The following is a 23,820-nucleotide window of genomic DNA, read 5'->3' on the forward strand; positions in this document are numbered from 1 at the left end:
GATTCCAGTCGGATGCAGGATTCCAGTCGGAGTTCAACGAGCGAACGGATGATATCCCGGAATATAGTGTCATCACATTTTTCCATCCGTGAATCAATACGTGAGAATATATATATATATATATATATATATATATATATATATATATATATATATATATATATATATATATATATATATATATATATATATATATATATATATATATATATATATATATATATATATATATATATATATATATGTGTATATATATATATATATATATATATATATATATATATATATATATATATATATATATATATATATATATATATATATATATATATATATATATATATATATATATATATATATATATATATATATATATATATATATATATATATATATATATATAATATATATATATATATATATATATATTATATATATATATATATATATATGCATCAAAGCGGGTCAAAAGCGTTTTAATGTAACAAAAAATGTATACCATTTTTCGAAAAAAGGTGCGGCAGGTATGTGGACCGACTTCTTTCGTGTCAAAAAAAAGGCGTAATCCAAAATAATAACTTGACCTTGGACCACATATTTGTTTGGGAATATTTGGCTCCCTATTCGAAATCTCATCCTCTAGTCCGGTAGACTTAGACATAAAAATAACAAAAAATCTTGAAGCTATCCAAAGTCTATTGCAATCGCCAAAGTAAACATTTTTTTTGCATTTTTTAGACATTTCTCAAAATCTTCAAGTTTTCTCGACATAAAATGATTTACAAAAAGACCTTTTTTCCTAACGTTCATTCATGACGTATAAGGAAGGCTCCAACTTCACCATCTCACGTACCCGTGGCCATCATCTTTTTTGTTGACTGGCGGACTCTGAATTTCCTTGGAGGTGCTTCACCCTTACGACGCCACTCCATTGATTCTTTTTTCGATAGAGGGTCATAAAAGAGAACCATAGTTTCATCTGTCACAATAGTTTCTATCACAGGCTTCGGTTCCGAACCACAGAGTTCCAAAAAAGACCGCGCACACTCGACACGGCGTTGTTTTTGAATAGCCGAAAGGTTTTTAGGAACCCATTTTGCACTAACCTTATGCAGGATTCGACGAACACTTGTATCAGAGAGCTTAGTAATTTCTGAGACTTCCTTGACCTTTAAACGTCGATCACTCAATATACCAACTCTTCCACAATCGCAACAATATCTTCCGTTCGACCTCCACTGGTCGACCAGTTCTTGAATCATCTTCAAGGGACTCCTGCCCCATTCGAAAACGTTTTGCCCATTCTTTCACTACAGAATACGAAGGAGAACTTTGGCCGTACATATCATCCAGCCTTTCTGTCAATAAAAAACTATTTGACGCAAGTCTTCAATTTTTTTTTCGCAGCCTACTAAGACATGTCTTTAAAAGAAGGCTGGGAAATTTTGGCGCTAACCTCGTATGGTAAATTTCTGATATATTTATGAATTTTTAAAAAATATATTAAATGAGATACATTACTTTTAGGCGCCATTTGGATACCCTGTATACTTATTTGTTGACCTGTTAATAATTAATGTGCAATGTTTAAAACAGTAACAGAATTAATATTTTCCTTATTGTTGCCGATATTAACAATTAAACAACAATTTCAGAGGTTGATAGCGAAAAGGTACGGATATCCTTTCGAAAGGCACACGGTAACCACTGAAGACGGCTACATTCTCGACCTGCACAGGATCCCCGGGGGCTATAAGGCTCCGGGACGAAGTAAGCGGATTCCGGTGCTGTTGCAACACGGGGCCGGAGGTGTCTCCGCGTTCTGGATGCTCCAGGGAAACAACTCTGTCGGTACTAAAAGCTTTCGTGTTTGTTTTAGTATTAATTAGACCGCTACGCGCGTAAATGCGCATCATGGCGTCGCGCATTTCTCTCCATTACTTTGCATTACTCGTTGTCGATGGCGCCAAAGCAATTCACGTAATCTGTTGAGTATATAAAAATGCCACCATAGGAAAAAATCTTATAATACGACCAAAAATATAGTGCTTTGATGTATTTTACAGTACCTTACCCCGAGACCTTCGCAGGACCGTGGTAAAACCTATCTCAACAGATGTTTATTCTGCATTAAGCAGGTAAAAATATAAAAAATATATAAAAGTGTCTAAAAATTATAAACAATACCATAAATAAAAAATGTCTTAATTCTTTGAATACCTTTTACGAGAAATAAGTAATAATAAATCCAAATAAATAAGAACTAAAAGTTCAGATTTTCACGAAATTATATATTTTTACATGACAATTGTTTCGACAACACGGTGTCTTTACCAAATGTTTGCATCATTTGATAAACACACCCTGTTGTCGAAATAATTGTCATGTCAAAATATATAATTTCGTGAAAATCTGAACTTTCAGTTCTTATTTATTTTGATAAATTGATTTTCATCAAGTAAAAGCCACCCCGGTTCAATTAATAATAAATGAAAATATTATTTACCTACCTGCATTCGAATCTTGGTGGTTATTAGCGCAAACATCATGGTGTCTTTGAACAATCCCTTGAATTTCTTTCTTGCATTAATCAAAATTAAAAAAATCACAAAATCAAAAAATCGCTGATTTTTGAGTTTTTTCATAAAAATCAAATTTTCTCCAACACTGGTGCTAATAGAGATAAACTCTATTATGACCCTTGTTAAAAGTGCGTTTGGACAGATTTGCAAGCGGTTATTAAGTTGTCATTTTTTTCAGCTTTCGTTTTGGCCAATCAGGGCTACGACGTGTGGCTACTGAATCACAGGGGTACATACTATTCATCCAAACACCAACGTCTTACTACGAACGATCCGCAATATTGGAATTTCGGGTAAGAAGACACTTCTATATACAGGGTGTCCAAATTGTGTGTCAGAGTAACTTATTTCGTTCACGAAATATATATATATATATATATATATATATATATATATATATATATATATATATATATATATATATATATATATATATATATATATATATATATATATATATATATATATATATATATATATATATATATATATATATATATATATATTGTGTGTGGTTCAAAAATTTGAGCAAAATGGATCTGTAACTAACCTCAAAGTCCCTCATCGTGCTCGTGCGGGTCGGTCAGATCAAGATATTGCCATTGTTCGTGAAAGTGTAGCCGAAGATCCAAACACATCGATTCGTCATCGATCGCAGCAACTGGGCCTTACTTATTCAACCACACAGCGAATTTGAACAAAAGATTTGCATCTACACTCACATAAAGTCCAAATAACTCAGGAGTTGGAACCTCGAAAAGAGTGCTCTGTGGCAGCGATCTCAGCTTGGATTTAAAAATCAGAATGGTGCGATGCTACGTTTTGTCGTGTGTAGAGGCTTGGACTCTGAAGAAACTGGACATAAGGAAACTGGAGGCGTTCGAAATGTGGTTGTACCGTAGAATGCTTAAGGTAAAATGGACCGATAAAGTGACCAACATGGAAATCCTGAAAAGAATTTAAAAAAGAAAAAGAAATTATCATTACGGTAAAAAAGCGAAAACTTCAGTACCTTGGACACGTCATGAGAGGAGAAAAGTACCAACTACTCCAACTGATATTACAAGGAAAAATTCAAGGAAAGAGAAGTGTAGGAAGAAGGCGTCACTCATGGATGAGAAACTTACGTGACTGGTTCGGGTGCACCACAAACCAACTGTTTCGGTCGGCTGTGTCCCGAATACGAATAGCACTGATGATTGCCAACCTTCGCAACGAAGACGGCACTTAAAGGAGAAGAAGAATAGTTAAGTCTAAAAAATTAATAGAGCTATCCTGTTCAATCTCGATAGTGATTTTTATACGATTATGTAATTAGTTAATGTAATTTAAAATAGAATCCACGTATCTATACCACCATAGAAAACTTTTACTTGAAGGATCTTCTAGTATGATAATTTCGTGAAAATCTGATCTTTTAGTTCTTATTTATTTTGTTTCGGTGGTATGATGAATTCTTTTCCGAAACGAGGCGAAACTAGATTCGCGAATAATTTCGCGCGCTGATGAGGTTTGGATATGACCCGATAATTTATATAGACTAGGAATGACGTTATGACCACAGCAACGCAATAAAAAACCTTAATAGACGTTCACGTTTCCGCTTTTCAGATTTCATGACGTAGCCGTGTACGATCTGCCGGCCTGTATCGAGTACGTTGCGTCGAAAACCGGCTCGAAGGGCAATCTGATTTACGTCGGACATTCGATGGGAACGACCACGTCGTATGTTTATTCCATGATTAAGAAAGGACACGCCCGCGATCATTTGAGTGGTATCGTCTCGCTCGCTCCGGTGGCCTACATGGGCAACGTCACCGGCATGTTCAAGCTAATCGCTTCTAGCGTCTCGCCGATAAAGGTGGGTGCATCTTCCCGTTCGACAGGATATAAACGGGATAATTATTCCAATCGCGGGTTCGTTCGATTCTCTCGCGTCGAATATAAATTGCTGACGTTTTGGCGGAGTCGCTGGTTAGATGCCTCGCGCCTCTAAAGACAACTAAATGCGCTTATATTCTCGGAAATACGCCAAATTGTCGAAGGTTTTTACTGGATGAAAATCCATTTATCAAAATAAATAGGAACTAAGAGTTCAGATTTTCACGAAATTATATATTATGACGTGACAGTTGTTTCGACAACACCGTGTCTTATCAAATGTTGATTTGTTGTTGTGTACCAATGAATTAGCCTCGAACTTGTTAACTTGATTCGTTTTAATAATCTGGTGATGATTGACATTGGTTGTTAGAAAATTTAACAGATATTCTACCGTATTAGATGGGCTTACTGTCAAGGAATCGTAATTTTCACAAACTGTTACCTCAAGAGTCTGAGAAAACTGCTTGAGAACTTTCATATTAATGACAACACCTTCATGCTCGGAAAACCCCGTCTCAACATTACCAGCGCTGTAAAAGGTATCACAAAAGTTTACAAAAGAGGATAACATGTCCAGTTTGTCATTTCGATCAACGTCAACGAAGGCAAAATACCTACGTTTCTCTCAGAAAGTTTTTTTCGAAAATGGAGGTCAATGAGGTCTATCCACAGATACCATAAAGTTCCCCCCAGCGGTTATATTAGTGCGGGAATGGACTTCTAATTGTTATTTGTTCTATATTATTTGCAAAATGGAAATACGGTTGTTCTAGTTTTTCAATATGACCAACTTTGTGGAGGGATGTTAAAGACTTCGGTTTCTATAATTTTGAGGACATTGGGGTTAACACGGGGAAAAACATTATTACGACAAATGGCAGATTTCAACATGTTCAATGGGATTAAATATACAGTGATAGAAAGAGAAAATAAATGTCGTTATTGTACATGTAGTGGATTGTTGTTTTGTGTCACATGAGGAAGGGGTTTTAGTCAACTGTCTCCTGTGATAACTTGCATTGTCCATTACAATTATGCTATTAGGATGAATGTTTTCAACTAGTTTGTTTTTAAACCAACTTTCAAATAAATCATGGTAATCCAGAGAAGGATCTTTAATATTTTTCGCAGACAGAGAAAGTCGAATTTACATTTTTGATTTTTTAAAATATCTATGTTGCTCCGACGTCAATGAGGTCTTCTCGCAATACCAAAAAGTCCCCCCAGCCCGCTTCATTTAACTGAAATTAAGCATTTTTTAAAAAATTGCAGCGTCTCACAAAAACCATTCCCGACGGCAAACGGTACAACATGGATAAGACTTTTTGGTATTGTCAGATAGAGAAAGGACCAAGGTATATAACGTGTAAATTTAAATTTCCCAAATTTAAAAATAAGCGAGATAAAAAACTTTCAAAACGAACCACTGATTTTCGGGCCGATTTTTCAGCCCAAAATGGGATTTCGAAGTTATTTCTCAAATGTGAATAAAATTCTGCACAAGGGGGGTTTTCGAGAACGAGATATTCGAATTTGTAATTCTTTTTTGAAAATGTCTGTTAACTATCTACATTTTTTTTTTTTAAATTGACATTTTTTTGACCAATATTTTGTCTCCCGGAGTAGCTAAGAAACTTAGAATTAAACAATGTACTATTTTTTTTTTTAATATCTCCCCGAAGGTATATCCTCAGATACTATAAAATCCACCCAAACCATTTCCATTTACTCGTAATTAATTATTTTACAAAAATTTGTAGCCGCCTACAGAAACCGGTAAAACGGTAAAAAGATTAATAGCAAATTAAACTTAACAAGAGTTTAAGTTTTTCTACAAATATAGAAAAATTGCCTCGAGAGCCAGAGCGATAAACACTGATTAAAATAAGATTAAGCATTGGTATCTCCACACCACAAAACTCTGCGTAAAGATCCAGACAATGTTGACTCAGATTAAGACTGCTACAATGTTATTTTTAACATATATAGCAGTTCCTCTTCTGCAGGTACTGAGACGACAATAATATCCAACTAGTTTATAATTGGGAACCTTAATAATATTAAGCAACTCCTCACCATTTACAAAATGTTCACAGAAACACACGATTGCAAAAGCAATAGAACTTAGATATTCAGTAACCACATAATAACAATAATAATAGCAATGATAATAATAATATCGTGCACATACCGACCCACCAAAGAAAACAAATCAGTGCTCTCACAAAATACTTCAACGACGACAACACAAACAGCCAAATGTACAAAACTCTAAGGAAAATTGATAGAAAATTGACACCACTAAACCTAGCACAGGGCAAGGAGATGAAGCAGGTGAAGACAACCTCGAAGAGAAGTGGAAAACAAAGGAACTCCATGGCCGCTATGCGGCAACACTGATGCAACCGCATATCAACAAAGACGCATCCCTGAATTTTCTAAAATAAGGATACTTATTCCCCGAAACCGAAGCATTTTTAATAGCAATACAAGACCAGGTCATTGACACAAGAAATTATAAAAAATACATATTGAAGGAAAATATTCCAACAGACAAATGTAGAATCTGCGGAGAACAAACTGAATCGACCACATAATAAGCAGATGGCGAACGCTTGCCCCAAAGGAATACACCAAGAACTCTTGACACTACACGACACAGAAATGAAGGGGACAATACCGTACTACAAATACAATCCAAAAAGTGTAGTTGAAACGGAAAACTACAAAATGTACCGGAACAGAGATATAATAACCGATTTATCTCTGCAACATAATAGACCAAACTTGGTGTTTACCGAAAAAAAAAAACAATCATACTTACCTGATTGACTTCTCCGTCCCACTCGCCGCAAACCTGCGAAAAAAGCACGACGAGAAAATTAGTAGGTACTTACCTCTTGCCAATGAAATAAAAGGTATGTGGAACCAAGAAACAGTCATTGTAGTACCAATTACACTGGTTGGCAATGAACCCTCCTTTAAAAATTTTCATGATAAATATAAAGATTCAAACGTTTTGAATCTATCCCCGTTGGCCGATTTTTTCTGTCACGTCATATTTCAAAATTTTGTTTTTTTTTTTTTTTCAATTTTTTCGTTCGTCGACGTTACAAAAAGTAAATATACATACAAAATAAGTTTTAGAGAGTTGTAAGAGAAAGGAGGGAAGTACCGAAGGTGATTTTTATGGTAGCAAATGCGCGCATGCGCAGTATTCATTGTGACACTACAACAGTTCAGTGAAAACTTGTCGCTTAATTGTTTACCTTTTATATCAAATATTTTGGTAAGTTTTGCATAAAGTTCATGCTCTCTACATTGGATTTAAGTATTTGATGTGTAGTTTGAGTTTTTTTTTTTAAGTAGAGCCAATAAATATAAAATAGAAGTTGTTTTAAAATTAATTTTATGTAAATTTAGGTTACAAAATGCCACGGACTTGTAAAAATTCCTCAGATATACATACTAAAAACACAGCGACATGTCATGACCGATCTGGTTAAAACAGCTTATAAGCTATATTTTGGATTTTCTATCGATGAGAGAGATGAAAGTTGGTTGCCAAAAGTATGCTGCAATAGCTGCTCAAGAACGTTGCGAGGTTGGCTTGGAGAAAGTCACAAATCCATGCCGTTTTCAATGCCAATGATTTGGAGTGAGCCTCAAAATCATGAGAATGATTGTTATTTCCGCATGACATTTACACGAGGATTCTCGAAAAAAAATAGAGATAAGATTGTTTATCCGTTCGTCCTATCTGCAAAGAGACCAATTCCTCGTGATAAAGACACTCCACCTCCAGTTCCACCAGTTAATGAGGAGGCTGAAAATAAAAATATTTCAGGTCTACAATCTCAATCGAGTTTTCTTTCTGGTAGTACATCTTCATCTTCATACACTTTATCTGGATCTTCATGTCCATCTACAGAACCTCATTTACTTGAACAAGGCGACTTAAATGATCTTGTTAGAGACTTGGGACTTTCAAAATCTAAGGCACAGCTACTCGGATCAAGGTTAAAACAGTGGAATCTATTGGTTAAAAGTACCAGAGTTTCATATTTTCGTACTAGGCAAGAAAGTTTTACAAGTTACTTCTCCAAAGAAGATTATTTGGTATATTGTAATGATGTTGCAGGGCTTCTTCAAGAACTAAGTTTTCCAGAAGATTCTAGTGAATGGAGAATTTTTATTGATGCTTCTACTTCATAATGGTAATAAATACCCATCTGTCCCCATTGCACATGCTACAAGCATGAAAGAAAATTATGCAAACCTTGAGGCATTACTTGAGAAAATTAAATATTCTCAACACCTATGGAATATATGTGCTGATTTAAAAGTTGTCGCCATACTGACTGGACTACACAAAATTTAGGACATAATGCAAATTGAAAAACGCAGCAATGCTTGCTGATTTCTGTTGGTCAATTCACCGAGAAACTCCAATGGAATCTATGAAGAGGAAGAAAACTACTAAATAATTTGAATTCTACCACTCCATAATGAAATAACTGACGATATTTATTAGTTTTGTTAATATAATTTAGGACTTTTTACTGTAAAACTCAAGCCGCCACATTTTTTTATTTCCTTATAATAATTTATACTTTAATAATATTGTTTTTTGATGAAATAAATATTAAATTAAAAACCTACGTGTGGTACTTATTCGTATATCAGATTCCGTGTTTAGAGCATAAAATAAGATGAATTGATGCATGAAAACAAGGAGAGAAAAAAAATTTTTTTTGGTATTATAGGCGCAACCGGAGAAATACCATATATATTGATCGAAAACCTAAAAAAGCTCAATGTTAGAGAGCAGATATTCCACCAACTACAAAAAATAAGTCTCATTGAAAAAATAACCTAAAGCTTTCCCACCTGTCTTCTTGCGGCCATGTTATTGTTTTTTTTTTTAGTGTAATTTAATAAGAATGTGCAAACCTAAATAAACAAAAAAAAGTTAATACCAAAACCTTTGAGAGTCTGTCCTTAATGTTGTGACTACCATAATTGCTGGCAAAAGCCAGCACGATGAAGATTGGAACAGATTATACCAGCATTTGTTATTAATGTAGACGAAGGATCATTTTCTGGTAGAGGATGTTCCAATTTTGGCTCTGACGATGAAGACGTTTCATCGTAAATACAAACTAAATATGGTTTGCTTGTATATTAACTCTAATAATAATAATAATTCATTTAACAAATTGTCCCCTTATCTATTATCAGATAGAAAATACGTGAATCCATCTCTGAGTATTTGCTTACTTGTTAAATTGATAAATGCCAAGTACAACTGATTCTGTCTCTCTTACTTCCAAGTATAATCGTGATCGTTAGTGACGGTTGTCTTGCGTTGATCACATAGACATTTAGGATGGAACAATATCGGTTGAAGTATCAAGGGAAGCGAGATAAACAATCTATTTTATTCTCTCTGGCACTTTACTGCCGACTATGCCATCGCAAATCGTACAGACTATATATGTATCAACCCAATGTACGTAAAATTAATCATTCGCAGAAATTGGCGCAGTCGTTCGGAATCAACGCAGTCGGTCAGTTTCACAGAGCCCAAAGCCAGTTACTGGCTTTGACTTGCGGCAGATATCCCCTAATCCGGACCTGTCATTCGGTGGTGGCCGCTTCATCTGGAATAGCACCAGAACAAGTGCAACCCGTAAGTTTTTGTGTCAAAAGTCGGAGAATACAGCAGTAGTGGAGGAACTAATATCCATTTTGAACCACTAACACCAACAAATTTAATGGAGCAATTTAACAGATATCAGGAAAGATGACCACTTCGAAATGACGGCGGCTGCAGATGCCACAAGAATACGCTTGGTGTCATTACTAACGCTATCTTCATCTTTCCTGGCATCTTCCCCATGATACATAAAAAATTTCTCTAGCGGCTTAACTGAATACAGGGCTTGTTGAATGGTTGGTGGTGGTCCCAGATCAACTTCTCCATCTTCTTCTTCCTCTTCGTGATTTTCCTGACCCTTTCTTGCTTGTTGTAATATGGCTTCCTCTGTCAAGTCTGTTGTTGTAAGCAATTCCTGATCTATCACCATAAAATGGTGTTAACTCAATATTCCGTAGATTTGGAATATGGGAATGTGCAGGGCAGTTATCTAAGAGAAGTAATATTTTCCTCCTCTTTAATTCTGCATCCCATTTCCGTATCTCCTCTTCAAAAATTTGCAATGTCTTCCATGCAGACTGTTTTGATGTTCTAAAACATCGTGGGTTAGTTGATTTTCCAATCACGAGTAGCTTTCTTTTTTCTCTCCCACTCATATTGGCAGTTACTAACACTGTTATACGTTCTTTAGAAAGTTCTAGGTACTATTTTGCTAGTTTTGGCCACGTCTTCTCCAGCCAATCGTTAATAAAGTTTCTGTCGACATCACGGGCTTCGCCACTTCTCTGTCCATAATTTATAGCATCAACACAACAGCAAACTTTTCTGCTTTTAATTTTACGATAGGTCCAGAGAGTGGTACATTTTTAAGGCGTTGCTGTTGGAACCACTGCAACATTGCCCGAACCAAACCTTCAAATTTTGGCTTTCGTAGTTTTTTAGTAGAACTGCTTGCTGGTTCATCGTGAATGATTTATTTATAAAGTGGGGAAAACTTGACAAATGACATATTTTGCTTATTATATAACTTATTTGTGTTTATATTCACCTATTTCAGACTTAAATTGCTTTTTAAAATAAATTTTCCTTTGTATGTAATGTTAAATTTCGTAAATATTTTTAACATAATACTTGTTTGTTGTTGGGCTTTTTATTTAAATATGCAATTAAAATGGATCCTAAGGTTTGCTAGATTTGTAAGAAACAACAAACTTACGAATAACTTACAAATCTTGGATAATAATAACAATAAAAGCTTTTCGGAAAAAAATAAATTTAATTTCATTAAAATTCTTTAATGGTCCAAAATTATTACCCAATAATTTGCGTTTTGTAAAATATGTGACTGTTATAAACTTTACCTTTAAGCCAAACTTATTTAGAACAATGTAATAAGATCAAAATATAAAGAAACTACAAATAAGCAAAATAAACATTAACCTTAACCTAACGTTGTTTACCAACCCTTGTCATGATCGATCGTAACATAACCTCGTGATGAATGGCTAGCTCAATTTTAATGTGGATTTTATTGGTAAGAAATTAGAAGCAACTTGCTTTTAATCGTTACGTTTCGAATGAAAACACACAACTACTTTTTCCTTTTTACAAAACTTCTAGATTCCCCCTGCGTCGGTTTTTGTTGTCAAGCTTTGTAAAAAGTATCACAGTAGCCTGTGGACGTTTCTTAAAAAAAAAGCTGCAATTTTACAGGAACTCCTGCCCGTATTCCTCAGTTATTACCCGTCCGCGCTAAGCCTGAAGACGCTGGAGCATTACTCGCAACTAATAAACAACGCGACATTCTCGTGGTACGACCACGGGCCGTCGAAGAACGTTCTGGTATATTCTGCGACTGCGCCGCCGGTGTATGACGTCAGCAAAATCGAATTACCCCTACACCTGTTTATAGGCACCGCCGATATCATCGGCAACGCTGCCGTAAGTCTTGGATGCTCGTAAAAATATGTCATGGCAACCAAGTCGATATGAGTCTTAATTTTATCAAGTGGGCTTGGTGAGGGACATTAACATTATTTAGTAACAATGGGGATGAAGGTCGTAATTCGTTTTTTGAGGAAAAGTTTGCCAAAAGTAACCATATATTACACTGAGTTAAGCTTCGGTTGGAACTTGACCCTAGATGATTAAAACTCGGGTTTATTTTTTACACAACCGGGCCACAACTTTACTCAAAATCACCAAAAGTAACCAATATATATATATATATATATATATTAACACGGGCTGTTAAAAACGATTATTTCGCTTTCGCTCCCTAACCAGCCATGTTTTTTTTTTATTTGCAGGACGCCGCGATCCTTTACGATAAAACGAATTCGGGTAAAACGAACACTCAAACTTGGCGGTACTTTTTCCCGTTCGCTCATAACGACTTCTTCCTCGCCAAAGACGTGGGACCCTTCTACGAGAAGCTCCTGAGCGTCCTCGATGGTATGCGTGCCACCGCCAGCTCGCAATCCTCGAAAATAATGACCAAAAATATTTAAAAAAAGAAATAACTGATAGCATATATGTAGTATTATGTAAGCAAAACACCATCCGGCACGTGTATATAGGAATTAAATTTATGACGTTCTTTTTGAAAGCGATTTGATTATGTATTAGAATTCTGATGAATCCGTACCTCAAAAATTTCCATTCTTATACTGTTACGTAGGAGCGTAAAAACACTGCGGATAAAAATTTCAGAATATAGAGGAAAGGCACCTAATATTTGGAACCTTTTTATTTTTGTGAAATAAAGGCGTAAAAATTGAATGTTTAAAAATAGTTTTATGTACAAAGGATAAACCGTTGTGAATACATTTTACTTTAAAACGTTAAAGTTATTCTTAATATTAATTATATTTGTAAAGTAATAGAAACTTTTTGTTAATTTCAAAATTGGTCTCCTAAGCTAAGCAAAGTCCAAAATACAGTCGAAAATCGCGAAAAAAAGATGGATATCGGCGTCGGATCAGGGCCATTTCTTATAAGCTTATCTGCCTCGCGGAGGGTTGAAAAGGAGACAAATTTCAATTTTGTAGCTCCAACGATTCGAAAGTTATTCAGGAAAACCAAAAGACGAAAACGGAGAACGGAGAACAAACAGACCAAAAAAAAATTTTTTTTTGAGGGTGATCATTTCTGTACTAACGGCGATCCCGTGGGACCGTTACCGAGATATACAATTTTTATACGAGCGCAGATACTTTCGAAAATTCGATTTCATCGATTTTCGAAAGTAACAAGAATAAGGATGTCACACACTAAAATTGAATCGAAAAAAAGTTTCTTTCCCTTGCCTTTTGTCGCACCTAAGAAAAACAAATTGTGTGCCTTCAACTACGTATAGCCCACTGCTTGATACAGTTTCAGCCTTTTTGGTACTTTCAGCTTTATATCGTTTATCCCTTGTTCCTGAAGACTTTCGTTTTTGTTTTTCTCTTTTTCTAGTTTCTTGGGCAACATTTTTCGAAGAGACCAGCAGCACTTTTTTTTGCTCTCCTTCCAACAATTCAGTGTCCCTGAAGACACTTTTCTTGCAAGGAAAGGAACCTTTTTTCCAAAACAAATAATTGATGCTTCCATTGTTGAAGTCCGGAGACCAAAATACTTTCTTTCGATTTCGACGCAGCCGTCCGATTTTGCTTATAAAAGCTAAACTCCAATCCATCCAATCCATTTAAAAATAATTGCAAAACTTATTTTTAGGCAGCTGCAAAAAAATAATTATTTAAAATAAAAAAACTAATAGCGCGCCTGATATGAGATATCTCATATTAAGATGCTTGTTGTATCTCATATTAGGAGCCTTATGGGGAAATGTTCCATACACCACATAAGCTTCTATGCGTTTTATTTATTTTAAACAATAAAGCAACATCCACACAACAAAGCAAATAATAAAAAAAATCTCTTGAAAAGAAATTCATAAAACCACATGCACGTGCCGTATTTTGACAACAACTAAAACCAATTCCAGCTGATTTCATATTTCACCTTCGCTTCGGAGTCGCTAGATGGCGACTGTTTGTTAAGATAAATAAACAAACAAAAGAAATTCTATCATCACCAAAACCATTGAAATTCTGTCCCTAATGTTCCGTCCTTTAATACCTACCAAGCCGTCGGCAGGTAACTTCCATAATTACTGGCAAAAGCCAGTACGATGAATATTGGGACAGACTATATAGTCAGGTTTATCAGAAAAGATAAATAAACGCGGAGAGTGTCGGTGCCCCGCCCAGATAGGCAACCCTTTAAACGTCAATTTAAGAATAACGTCGCTCCTTATTTAACGGTTTACATTCGATAAGCGCGCTACTTATCCGCGATTACTTTGCATCCGCGTTCGCTTTATCTTCCCCGGGAACGATCCCGCTCATTCGCCTGGATAATCGGACCGGTAGCCCGCGGGAACGCAGGTGCAATTTTTTAAAATAGGGCCTTTCCGGTTCCGCGCAACTTGACAGATAAAATTTAAGTTTTCCCGTCGCCGCAGCTAACGCGGCTTACAGGGTGGACCATTACAGAGGCCCGCAATTTTTAAAGTGATAAAATGGAATAATCATTTCCCTCTTTCAGGTTTTTTGTCAACATTAAGGAAATTAATAAATGAAAATCTCGGTTGATTTTAACATTTTTCAACACGCATATAATAAAATAAAAAAAATAACCATAAAACCTACCATAATTAATGTCATTTTCATCAAATAAAGGCCACCTCAGTTCAACATATATAATACACAGGGTGTTAAATTAAAAAAAATATATTATGTAAGGCTTCTATGGCAGAAAATTGATAGTGTTTTGTTTTATACGTCACTTGGATTAAAGCTTGGCCACTAACCCTACATTTTGCAACTATGCAACGTAGGGTAAATTTATCTAACATGTTTTCTACAATGTCTTCGTAATTTGGATATTTGTCTGAGAAATGTGTTCATAAAAATGGGACCACCATTTAGTATTTAGTATTTAGAATGGTTAAAGAATTTTTTACCTTAGTGTCTTGTAATTTTTAAAATTTTTGTTGAAAATAACTTAAAAAATACATTTGCCTAATTTAAAATCAATTAACTTTTCGTATTTCTTCCAGGTCCACAATTTTTCTTGGCGGTTTCTATTCTACATTGTACCTGGCATTTATTGAAAAAATAAATAAAATTAAAACCTGAGGGAGTTTGTAATAATATTATTGCGAAATATTAGGCGTACACCAAAAGTTGAAAAATAAACCGCTCTTATAGAATTCAATGGATAGACACAGGTTGAAAAATTTTCTTTTTTCTTTCTTTCTCTGTGGGCTGCTAGAAATAATCTACGCATTCCAGTTTTATTCTACTTAATTCTCCACTGTAAAAGAAAAAATTAATTGTATTACTTCGCACAGCTTGTTTTACTGTAATAAAATTTTTATTTTAAATAATTCATGAATTCTATGTCATAAGTCATAAATTAAATTCTCAAAAAGATGAATTGAAATTCTGATAAAAAAAACGATGTCACTAATTCAATTTTCAAATGTCATGTACATTTGAAAAAATCTCAAATTTGCACGTCCTGTAGTCAGTTCCGGTTCTAACCGGATGCAAACGTACGTCTCTGAAGAAGAGCTCGCGATAAGGGAACAACTTAATTATCTCGACTCGAACATAAGCGACTGGAACGGCTTTTTGGGTCGAAACAAGTCTGCAATGCATAGAATTAATACATCTGGAATGCTGGAAGAGCGAAAAATGAATGGAGGTTTGGATGGTACGAGCGTGTTGCCAAATAAAAGAAATCTCGTCAATTATAAATACGCACAGGCACTATATTGGAGCAACACTGTGTACTTTGAATAACCATAAACGTCGGTTTTTTTTTTTTGATTTCATACCCACCAAACAAGAAATTCTTTTATTTTATCGCAACTGCCGGCAACGTCGCTGTCAAATGATCGTGGAACTGTAAATTTCATCCAAAATTTCCTAATATCATGATAGCCTAAGAGTTTCTTTTTAATTCATTGAGGTTCTGTTATTATTAACGTTTTACTTATTATTTGATGTAATTAATCCGATTTCTTCCATTAAAGCATTATCGATAAAACATTTTTCATATTTATCAACAATCGACGCAGTACGAATACAGAAGATTTGAAAATAGTTCATAGTAGCTTGTGAAACTTTCTTCGAAAAAAATAAAATGAACAATTTTTGCAAGAATTGAATGCGATTTGAGGCGATGTTCGGATATTTCTCGAAGGATCATCAGAATCGAACGCGAAATATCATACAAAAATTATCCCAGATTATTACCATTATCACCTAATATTTTATTACCTAATATCACCACTGTAACCCCATTGGTAAGCGCTGATTACCATTACATCTCCATTTATCATTACGATTTCCGTTACACTTGAACTATAATCCCACTACTGAGTACTTGGTTACTGAGTACTGAGTACCACTGCACCTCCATTAATTACTTAATTACATTCAAATTTTCCTTAAATTACCTAATCTTGCCACTATAATCGCACTACTGTTTATTGGCTAACATTACACCTCCACCTACATCCAAAAATTTTATTAAATTAAATGACACCTCCATTAATTACTTAATTATTTCTAACATTTTCTTAAATTACCTAGCATCATCACTATAATTGTAGTAATGACAACTGATTAAAATTACATCTCCACTTGTCATTAACTATCTCACGTGTCGTTTAAAATTTCCACTAATTGTTTCCAAACTTCATTAAGTTACAAGTAATTCCACTAGAAACCATTTAAAGTCGCTACACCTCCACTAATTACTTAATTATATCCAAAATTTTCTTAGATTACTTAACATCGTCACTATAATCGCACTACTGATTGTTGACTACCTCTATACGTCCACTAATTATTTAATTACTTCCAAAATTTCACCCTCATTAATTACTTAATTAAATCCAAAATTTCCTTAAATTTCCCAATATCGCCCCTATAATCGCATTATTGCTCAGTTGCCTACCAAATCCAAAATGTCATAACACCTCTACTAATTACGATTTCGCGTAAAACCGTGTACCCTAAATTACCCCAAATGAAATCCACGTGCGCACGTGACTAAAGTGTCGTTATGGCATTAGGACGTCATTTGTTAGTCAAATAAGTCGAATTCGTTTTGCGAGAGGGCTGTTGATATCGCGCCCAGACGAAGACCTCCTCCGATTCGAGCACCTGCGATGGCGCATGGCGTCGAGACGACCTGCGTCGACGAACGTTGTCGGACGCTAAACAGTTGTGCAGTGGACGGCCGCGGAGACGCACCAGATAAGCGTCGCGACGCTCCAAACGTACATCATCATTCGACACACGTCTCGCAATATGTTGCGGTTTTTCACCTGAGAGCTGAACGGTAGGGTGGTGGCCGGTTGTCTTCGAGACCCCTCGATCGCGCGCCACTGGAAACCGGTGAGTTTTAAACTAACGGATCCGGAACGATGAACGCGTGAACTTTGTAGTTGTATCGTCCTGTAAGTTTATTGCATTTTCGTGTGTTACTCGATACGTACTGGGTTATTCATTATATTTTGACATCCACCTGCAGGGATAATTTTGAAAGATGGAAAATTATATATTAGATATTTCAAAAATCGTCAAATATAAAATTACATTATCCAAACGGTCATAATGTTGCAAGCTTAAAAGAGAATATCGACAAATATATCCGGGCAGAGGAGTTCCTTCAATAAATACAATTAAAAATGTAATTAAGCAATTTGTGGACCGAAATAGTGTAACAGGGAAGACCAGGACAATAGAAAGAAATTTTGATGAAAACCTCAATCTAAATTGTAAATTAAATGTAAATTATTATACAATTACGACACTGGATATATCATGACTTTGAGTTCTACTTTCTTAGTTTGTACATTTCATATTTTTTAGAAAATCCTGAATATTCTAGACCTGCCGTTAAAAAATTATCCGGATTAGAAGAACTACAGATTCAGATTGTCACGAAATTATAAATTGTCACATGACAATTGTTTCGACAACACCGTGTATTTATCAAATGTAATCAAACTCTTGACCGGAACCTTCGGCACTGTACCAACACACAATAACGCGTTTTACCACAAACCGAAACTCAATTTTACGAACTCGACGCGCGTTTCGCCAACCAAGTTGGCATCTTCAGGAGAAGATTAAGACTAAACTTAATAGAACAAATGCTCTATATATATACAGATCGGGAAGTGGGAGAGGGAATTACGCACTGTTCACGCAACCAATCAGCGCGTATAATAGGCTAAATAGGGTTGGACCTCTGTCCTTGTTCAGTGCCTTATTCCCCCTCTTCACAATTTCTAAGCTTTCGTAGACATCTAATTTTCTACTATTATTTACATGTTTAACTAATTTTAAGTTAAGGAAGTAATTATTCAAGTTTGAAATAAACTCATTTAAATCCATGCAAGTTGTATCAAAAACCGCGAAAACATCGTCGACATATCTATACCATATCCTAGGAAAGTACTCGAAATTTTCTTTAGCATTATGTTCAAAATGGCGATAAACAATTTCCCATGGCCGTGCCATTTTGTTATTCATAATAGTTGTTATTATATAGAAAAATATTTTGACTCAGCTTTGTCAGAGTGAATAGCTCTTCAATTATATCTTTACTGTAGTTGTTATATTCGAGTAATTTCCTGAGGTACTAAAAGTTCATGTTCATTTAGCCTTACGTTTTGATTTTACCAATAAACTCTTGCTTGTTTTTTACAGAAAAACTTTCTTTTTGATGTTTTAAATTTCCAAGTTCTGCAACCAACCACGTTGAAATATTATATGTTATTATATATTATATTATATAGAAAGTTTCTAATTCATAATAAATTTATTTAACGTTTCGACCGGTGTATTCGGTCTTTTTCAAAAATATCCTAATTTCAAAATCGATGTAGAAATAAAAACATTTAGATACACACGACGGCACGATTTAAAATTGTAGAAATAAAACTGTAGATATAAAATAGTAAAACAGAAATATAAACGGTGTAAATATTGACGATAACAATCTATCGTGCGGACAGTCCGCAAGCATTTACCGGTCACTTACAAGGCAAACAAGTCTGCATGGATGACATCGCAAATTTTTGAAGAGGAGATACGCAAATGGCATGCAGATTTAAAGGAGAGGAAATCTAAGGAATATTGAATTGGCATTTCTTCCAGCCAAAACAGATACAGATACAGATACAGAAAAAACATTTTAAAAAACATTTTAATGGAAATGATCGAGTCCGAACACAAATTTTCCATTAATATGCTAAATGCAGTCAACTTTATTTGTAAAGCTTGGAAAGAGGTAACAGCAGATGCAATTCAACACTCCTATCGTCATGTAGGACTTATCACAGAGACAGAATGCGAACAGGACTTAGAAGATGATCAGCCACTAAGCGAGTGAATAAAGCAGTTTCAAACAACAATTACGTTTACAAGTGAGGAGTTGCAAGATTTTATGGTAATAGATCAGGATTTGCCTACAACAACAGACTTGAGAGAGGAAGCCATATTACAACAAGCAAGAAAGGGCGAGGAAGAGCAGCAAGAGGAAGAAGAAGATGAAGAAGTTGATCTTCGACCACCACCAACTATTCAACAAGCCCTATATTCAGTTAAGCTGCTAGAGAAATTTTTTATGTATCATGGGGAAGATGCCCCTCTTGAAGAAATGGTGAAAATACAAGCCAAAGTACGAGATGGGTATTGGCATACTAAAAAAATTTAAAAGAAACTGACCGATTATTTTAAACATTAAATGTAGTTCATAAATATTTATACAAAATGTTCCTATGATTCCTATAATTTTTCAAACATGCGATATTTCGCAATCTGTCAAAAATAACCGCGATAACTTACGCATATTTGAAATCAGGGCTACTAAAAAAAAATGTTGAGTTGTCAAAATTTGCCAAATAAAATGTTTATTTTATATTCGAAATATCAAATATTTTCAGCCCCATTGCTGTGACTTCGTAAAATTAACCAATAAAAGACGCATTTCCCTAATGTCGCACGGTCGACGAAAAAATACTAGGGGAGGGGGAACTTGACGGCGACTTTGAGACCGTAGAAGGCCGCGATTTGCATGCGAAGGATTAAAGCGCGATACTTGCGCCCCCTGCCGTTCAAAATAGCGGAATGTGCATTTCACAGGCCTCGCTAAACCGTCGAGAGGATCACTTATTAACGTGAGCACCGGCATTTGAAACCGCTGACGGAAGCGCGGGTTGCAATTGAAATTATGATTTTCCGCCGACGACATTCGAAGTATAATTCTATAATCCTTCCACTTATATTTCAACCGATGTTCGAGCCTAAATGTCTATCCGATCCACGCAAGTTGGACATGGTTATTCATTATATTTTGACGCCCACCTACAGGGTTAACCTTCAAGGTTAAACTACAATAATTCGAAGATTTTTACCCTATTCTCTTATGCAAATGTTAGAAAAAACAAAAAATGACAGCAACATCATCTTTAGTTAGCATTATACTACATAAAAAATACAAAATATGAATTCTAAATAAAAAATTCCAAATAACGGAAACCAAAAGCTAAGCATACAGAAATCAGACTTTGGACAATACATGGCGTCTTAAAAGTCTTTTAAATTTATTCAGAGTATCATAGTTTTTAATATCATGCGGTAAATTGTTAAAATGGTTTAGGCCTTTATGTAATATAGACTTTTGTACATGACTAGAAGAACATTCTGTCAACATAAAATTACCATAATTTCTTGTATTGTAAGAATGAATATCTCCGAAATAGCAAACTCTTTCACAAACATATTTGGGAACACACTGCTCTTTAATTTTACATAAGACATTAAACATTACTTTTTGTTTTACAGACAATAAATTAAGAACACTCAACATGCTTTGAATTGGCGTATATGCGTATATCTGTTACACCTTAAAATTTGAGCCAAATATAACACCCAGATATTTAATTCCGTTTTTATGAATAAATTTTTTGTTGTTTACCAAAAATACAAAGTTTTGACTTGTCTGTGTTTTTTTTCCCATTTCATCGCCATTTTCACCCACAATAAAAATCACAGTGTCATCTGCAAATAATACCGCTTTAGTATTATCTAAAATATTTACAATATAGATATATACATAAGAAACAACAATGGTCCCAAAACTGTCCCCTGAGGAACACCATGTTCTACAGTTATGCAATCAGATGTGCAATTTTTATATTTCCTTCTTTGCACAATATCTGTAAAATACAAACAAAACCATTTATACGCTGTTCCCTTAATACCCATTTTGTACAATTTTCTTAACAGTCTAGTTCTAATTATTGTTTCGAAAGCCCGCTTAAAATCCAAAAATACAGCCGACACAAATTTACCATCCTCCAAGGCCCTCAAGAAATTACCACATACAGTAACAACGACAGATTACCCTGCCTGCCTGGCATTTTATTGCCGACTATATTTATTTTTCTTTTTATAAGTGAAAACTTCCAGTTCTTCCATCCCACAAGAAACGACGCCTCAAGGACGGTCAGTGCTCGGACCTTTGAAAATGCCAACGGCACCAACCTCAAATTCCACAATCTTTTCTCTCGCTCCGCGGTAGGGACAGGTGTCTTTTGAAAATTTGCACTTTTAAAACGAGACCCCGTGGTTCCGATCAGTTTACGTTTTAACCGGCTTCGGTGAGCGAGGCGATATCGTCGGCAAACCAGCTTGAATTCGATAACGGCTAACGTATTTAACTGGGTTATCATTGCGAAAGTGAAAGCCGCGGGTTTTGGACATCGAAATTCATATGCGGTCCTCTTTTTCTTCGTCTAAAGGTAATATTTCAATGTTTTCGTAGCAAGGTTAGGTTCGTATATTGGGGAGGCTGAGTGTTAGCGTTTTTCTTTAATTACGCTTCTTTTGGCCAGTGTTGCTAAGGCAATTCGGCCAGCTTCTCGGTGATACAGGTTTCACAGGTTTAAATTTATTTCTATCCCGCATTTAGATGGTGGAGTAGAAAAAATTGACTGCTTTCCCTAAGTTTATAGATTTCTATTTGTCTCTCAAAGCAGATGTTATGCTTTAATTTAGGGAAAAACTCCTTAAATCTCAATTTTATAGTGTTAAGGTTATGTTGCATTTCTACCGAAAATCACGATATCGATTTTTTGCAATAATGGCCAACGAAACTAACCAACTATTGAGACTGCTCGGATCTGTGGGACCAGTGAGCCGGGTCTTAACTGGAATTGCAATTTTGTGAGGGAAATTTTATTTAGAGGGAGACGGCTAATAAGGGGGATTCTTTTCTTTGTCAAACACGACAATTCCATGTAGAGATAAGCATGATAGGATATCAATTTAAACTATTTCTCAATTTTTCAAATTGTGGGTTAATAAGTTATAAAGTTAAATAAAATAATCTATTGGGTTGTTCGGAAAGTCATTTCGTTTTTTTTGGGGAACATGAAAGACAGTTTTCGTATAATGAATAAATATTTTATTAAATTATATATTGGCCATTCTGGTCCAACACCTTTTGCCATCTTTCTGGCAGTAACATAATTCCCCTCTCATAAAAGTTTTGGTCCTTGCTGGCAAAAAACTGGTTCAGGTGGTTTTTGACATCTTCATTTGAGGTAAAGGTTTTGCCATCCAAAAAATTTTGCAGGGACCGGAACAAATGGTAGTCGGAAGGCGCCAGATCTGGAGAATATGGTGGATGTTGCAGTGCGTCCCATTCAAGCTGTAAAAGTTTTTGGCGAGTGACCAAACTTGTGTGAGATCTCGCATTATCCTGGTGGAACACTACACCCCTCCTGTTGATTAATTCGGGCCTCTTCTCTTTAAGTGAATCATTCAATTTGTCCAGTTGATGACAATAGACTTCTGAATTAATCGTTGTATTGTCCAAAGCTCAAAAAAAAACGATTCCTTTGACATCCCACCAAACGGAGAGCATCACCTTTTTTTGGTGAATGTTGGCTTTTGACACGCTTTGAGCCGGTTCATCTTTTCTGCTTCATGACCTCTGGCATTTAACATTGTTGTATACAACCCATTTTTCGTCCCCAGTAATAATCCGCTTCAAAAATGGATCATTGTCTGGACGTTTGAGGAGTGAATCACACACGTCAACGCGACGACACAAATTTCGCTCCGTAAGGACATGGGGCACCCACACATCGAGCTTCGAGGTTAAGCTCATGCCTTTCAAATGGCCATAAACAGTCGAATTCGACAAATTTAATCTCTCACCGATCTCTCGTGTGGTTATTCGCCGATTTGCATCAACTAATGCCTTTATCGCATCTTTGTCAGCTTCGACCGGCCTTCCAGACCGTGGTGCATCTTCGACATCAAAACTGCCGGATCGAAATTTTGCAAACCAGTTCTGGCACTGGCGTACTGTTAACACGCCTTCTCCATACACGTCCGTCAATTTTTTTCTCGCTTGGACAGCATTTTTACCTTTTCTGAAGTAAAAAAGTAAAATATGACGAAAATGCTGCTTATTGCTCTCCATATTTAAAAGGGCACCAACCAAAAACTACTGCGTAGAATTAATAGAACTTTTTCACACACAAGCCTTGCAATATCAGCTCTCAAGACATATAATGGTTATGCGGCTTAAGTGTGAAGTTGGTTTCGAAAA

At 35.4% G+C, this 23,820-nt stretch overlaps 2 protein-coding genes across 3 annotated transcripts in view; both read left to right on the forward strand.

The window, feature by feature from the left end:
* LOC132702959 (lipase member K-like) overlaps window positions 1–13,036 on the forward strand; it is an 18,119-nt gene extending 5,083 nt beyond the window's left edge. The window contains exons 2-7 of the mRNA XM_060671888.1: window positions 1,656–1,851; window positions 2,761–2,875; window positions 4,194–4,443; window positions 10,003–10,158; window positions 11,839–12,066; window positions 12,435–13,036. Coding sequence (XP_060527871.1) covers window positions 1,656–1,851; window positions 2,761–2,875; window positions 4,194–4,443; window positions 10,003–10,158; window positions 11,839–12,066; window positions 12,435–12,635 — 1,146 coding nt within the window. The 3' untranslated portion in view covers window positions 12,636–13,036. The remainder of the gene's footprint in view (window positions 1–1,655; window positions 1,852–2,760; window positions 2,876–4,193; window positions 4,444–10,002; window positions 10,159–11,838; window positions 12,067–12,434) is intronic.
* Window positions 13,037–17,422: 4,386 nt separating this feature from the next.
* LOC132702960 (somatostatin receptor type 2-like) overlaps window positions 17,423–23,820 on the forward strand; it is an 85,924-nt gene continuing 79,526 nt past the window's right edge. The window contains exon 1 of one of the 2 annotated variants that reach the window (XM_060671889.1): window positions 17,423–17,582. The gene's annotated coding sequence lies outside the window, so the exon portion shown is untranslated. Of the gene's footprint in view, window positions 17,583–21,922; window positions 22,001–23,820 lie in introns of those variants that run through there. The other variant, XM_060671891.1, reaches the window with a different exon arrangement.

This window comes from Cylas formicarius, unplaced genomic scaffold (assembly GCF_029955315.1).
Source record: "Cylas formicarius isolate icCylForm1 unplaced genomic scaffold, icCylForm1.1 PGA_scaffold_6__28_contigs__length_40554024, whole genome shotgun sequence".
Lineage (NCBI taxonomy): Eukaryota > Metazoa > Arthropoda > Insecta > Coleoptera > Brentidae > Cylas > Cylas formicarius.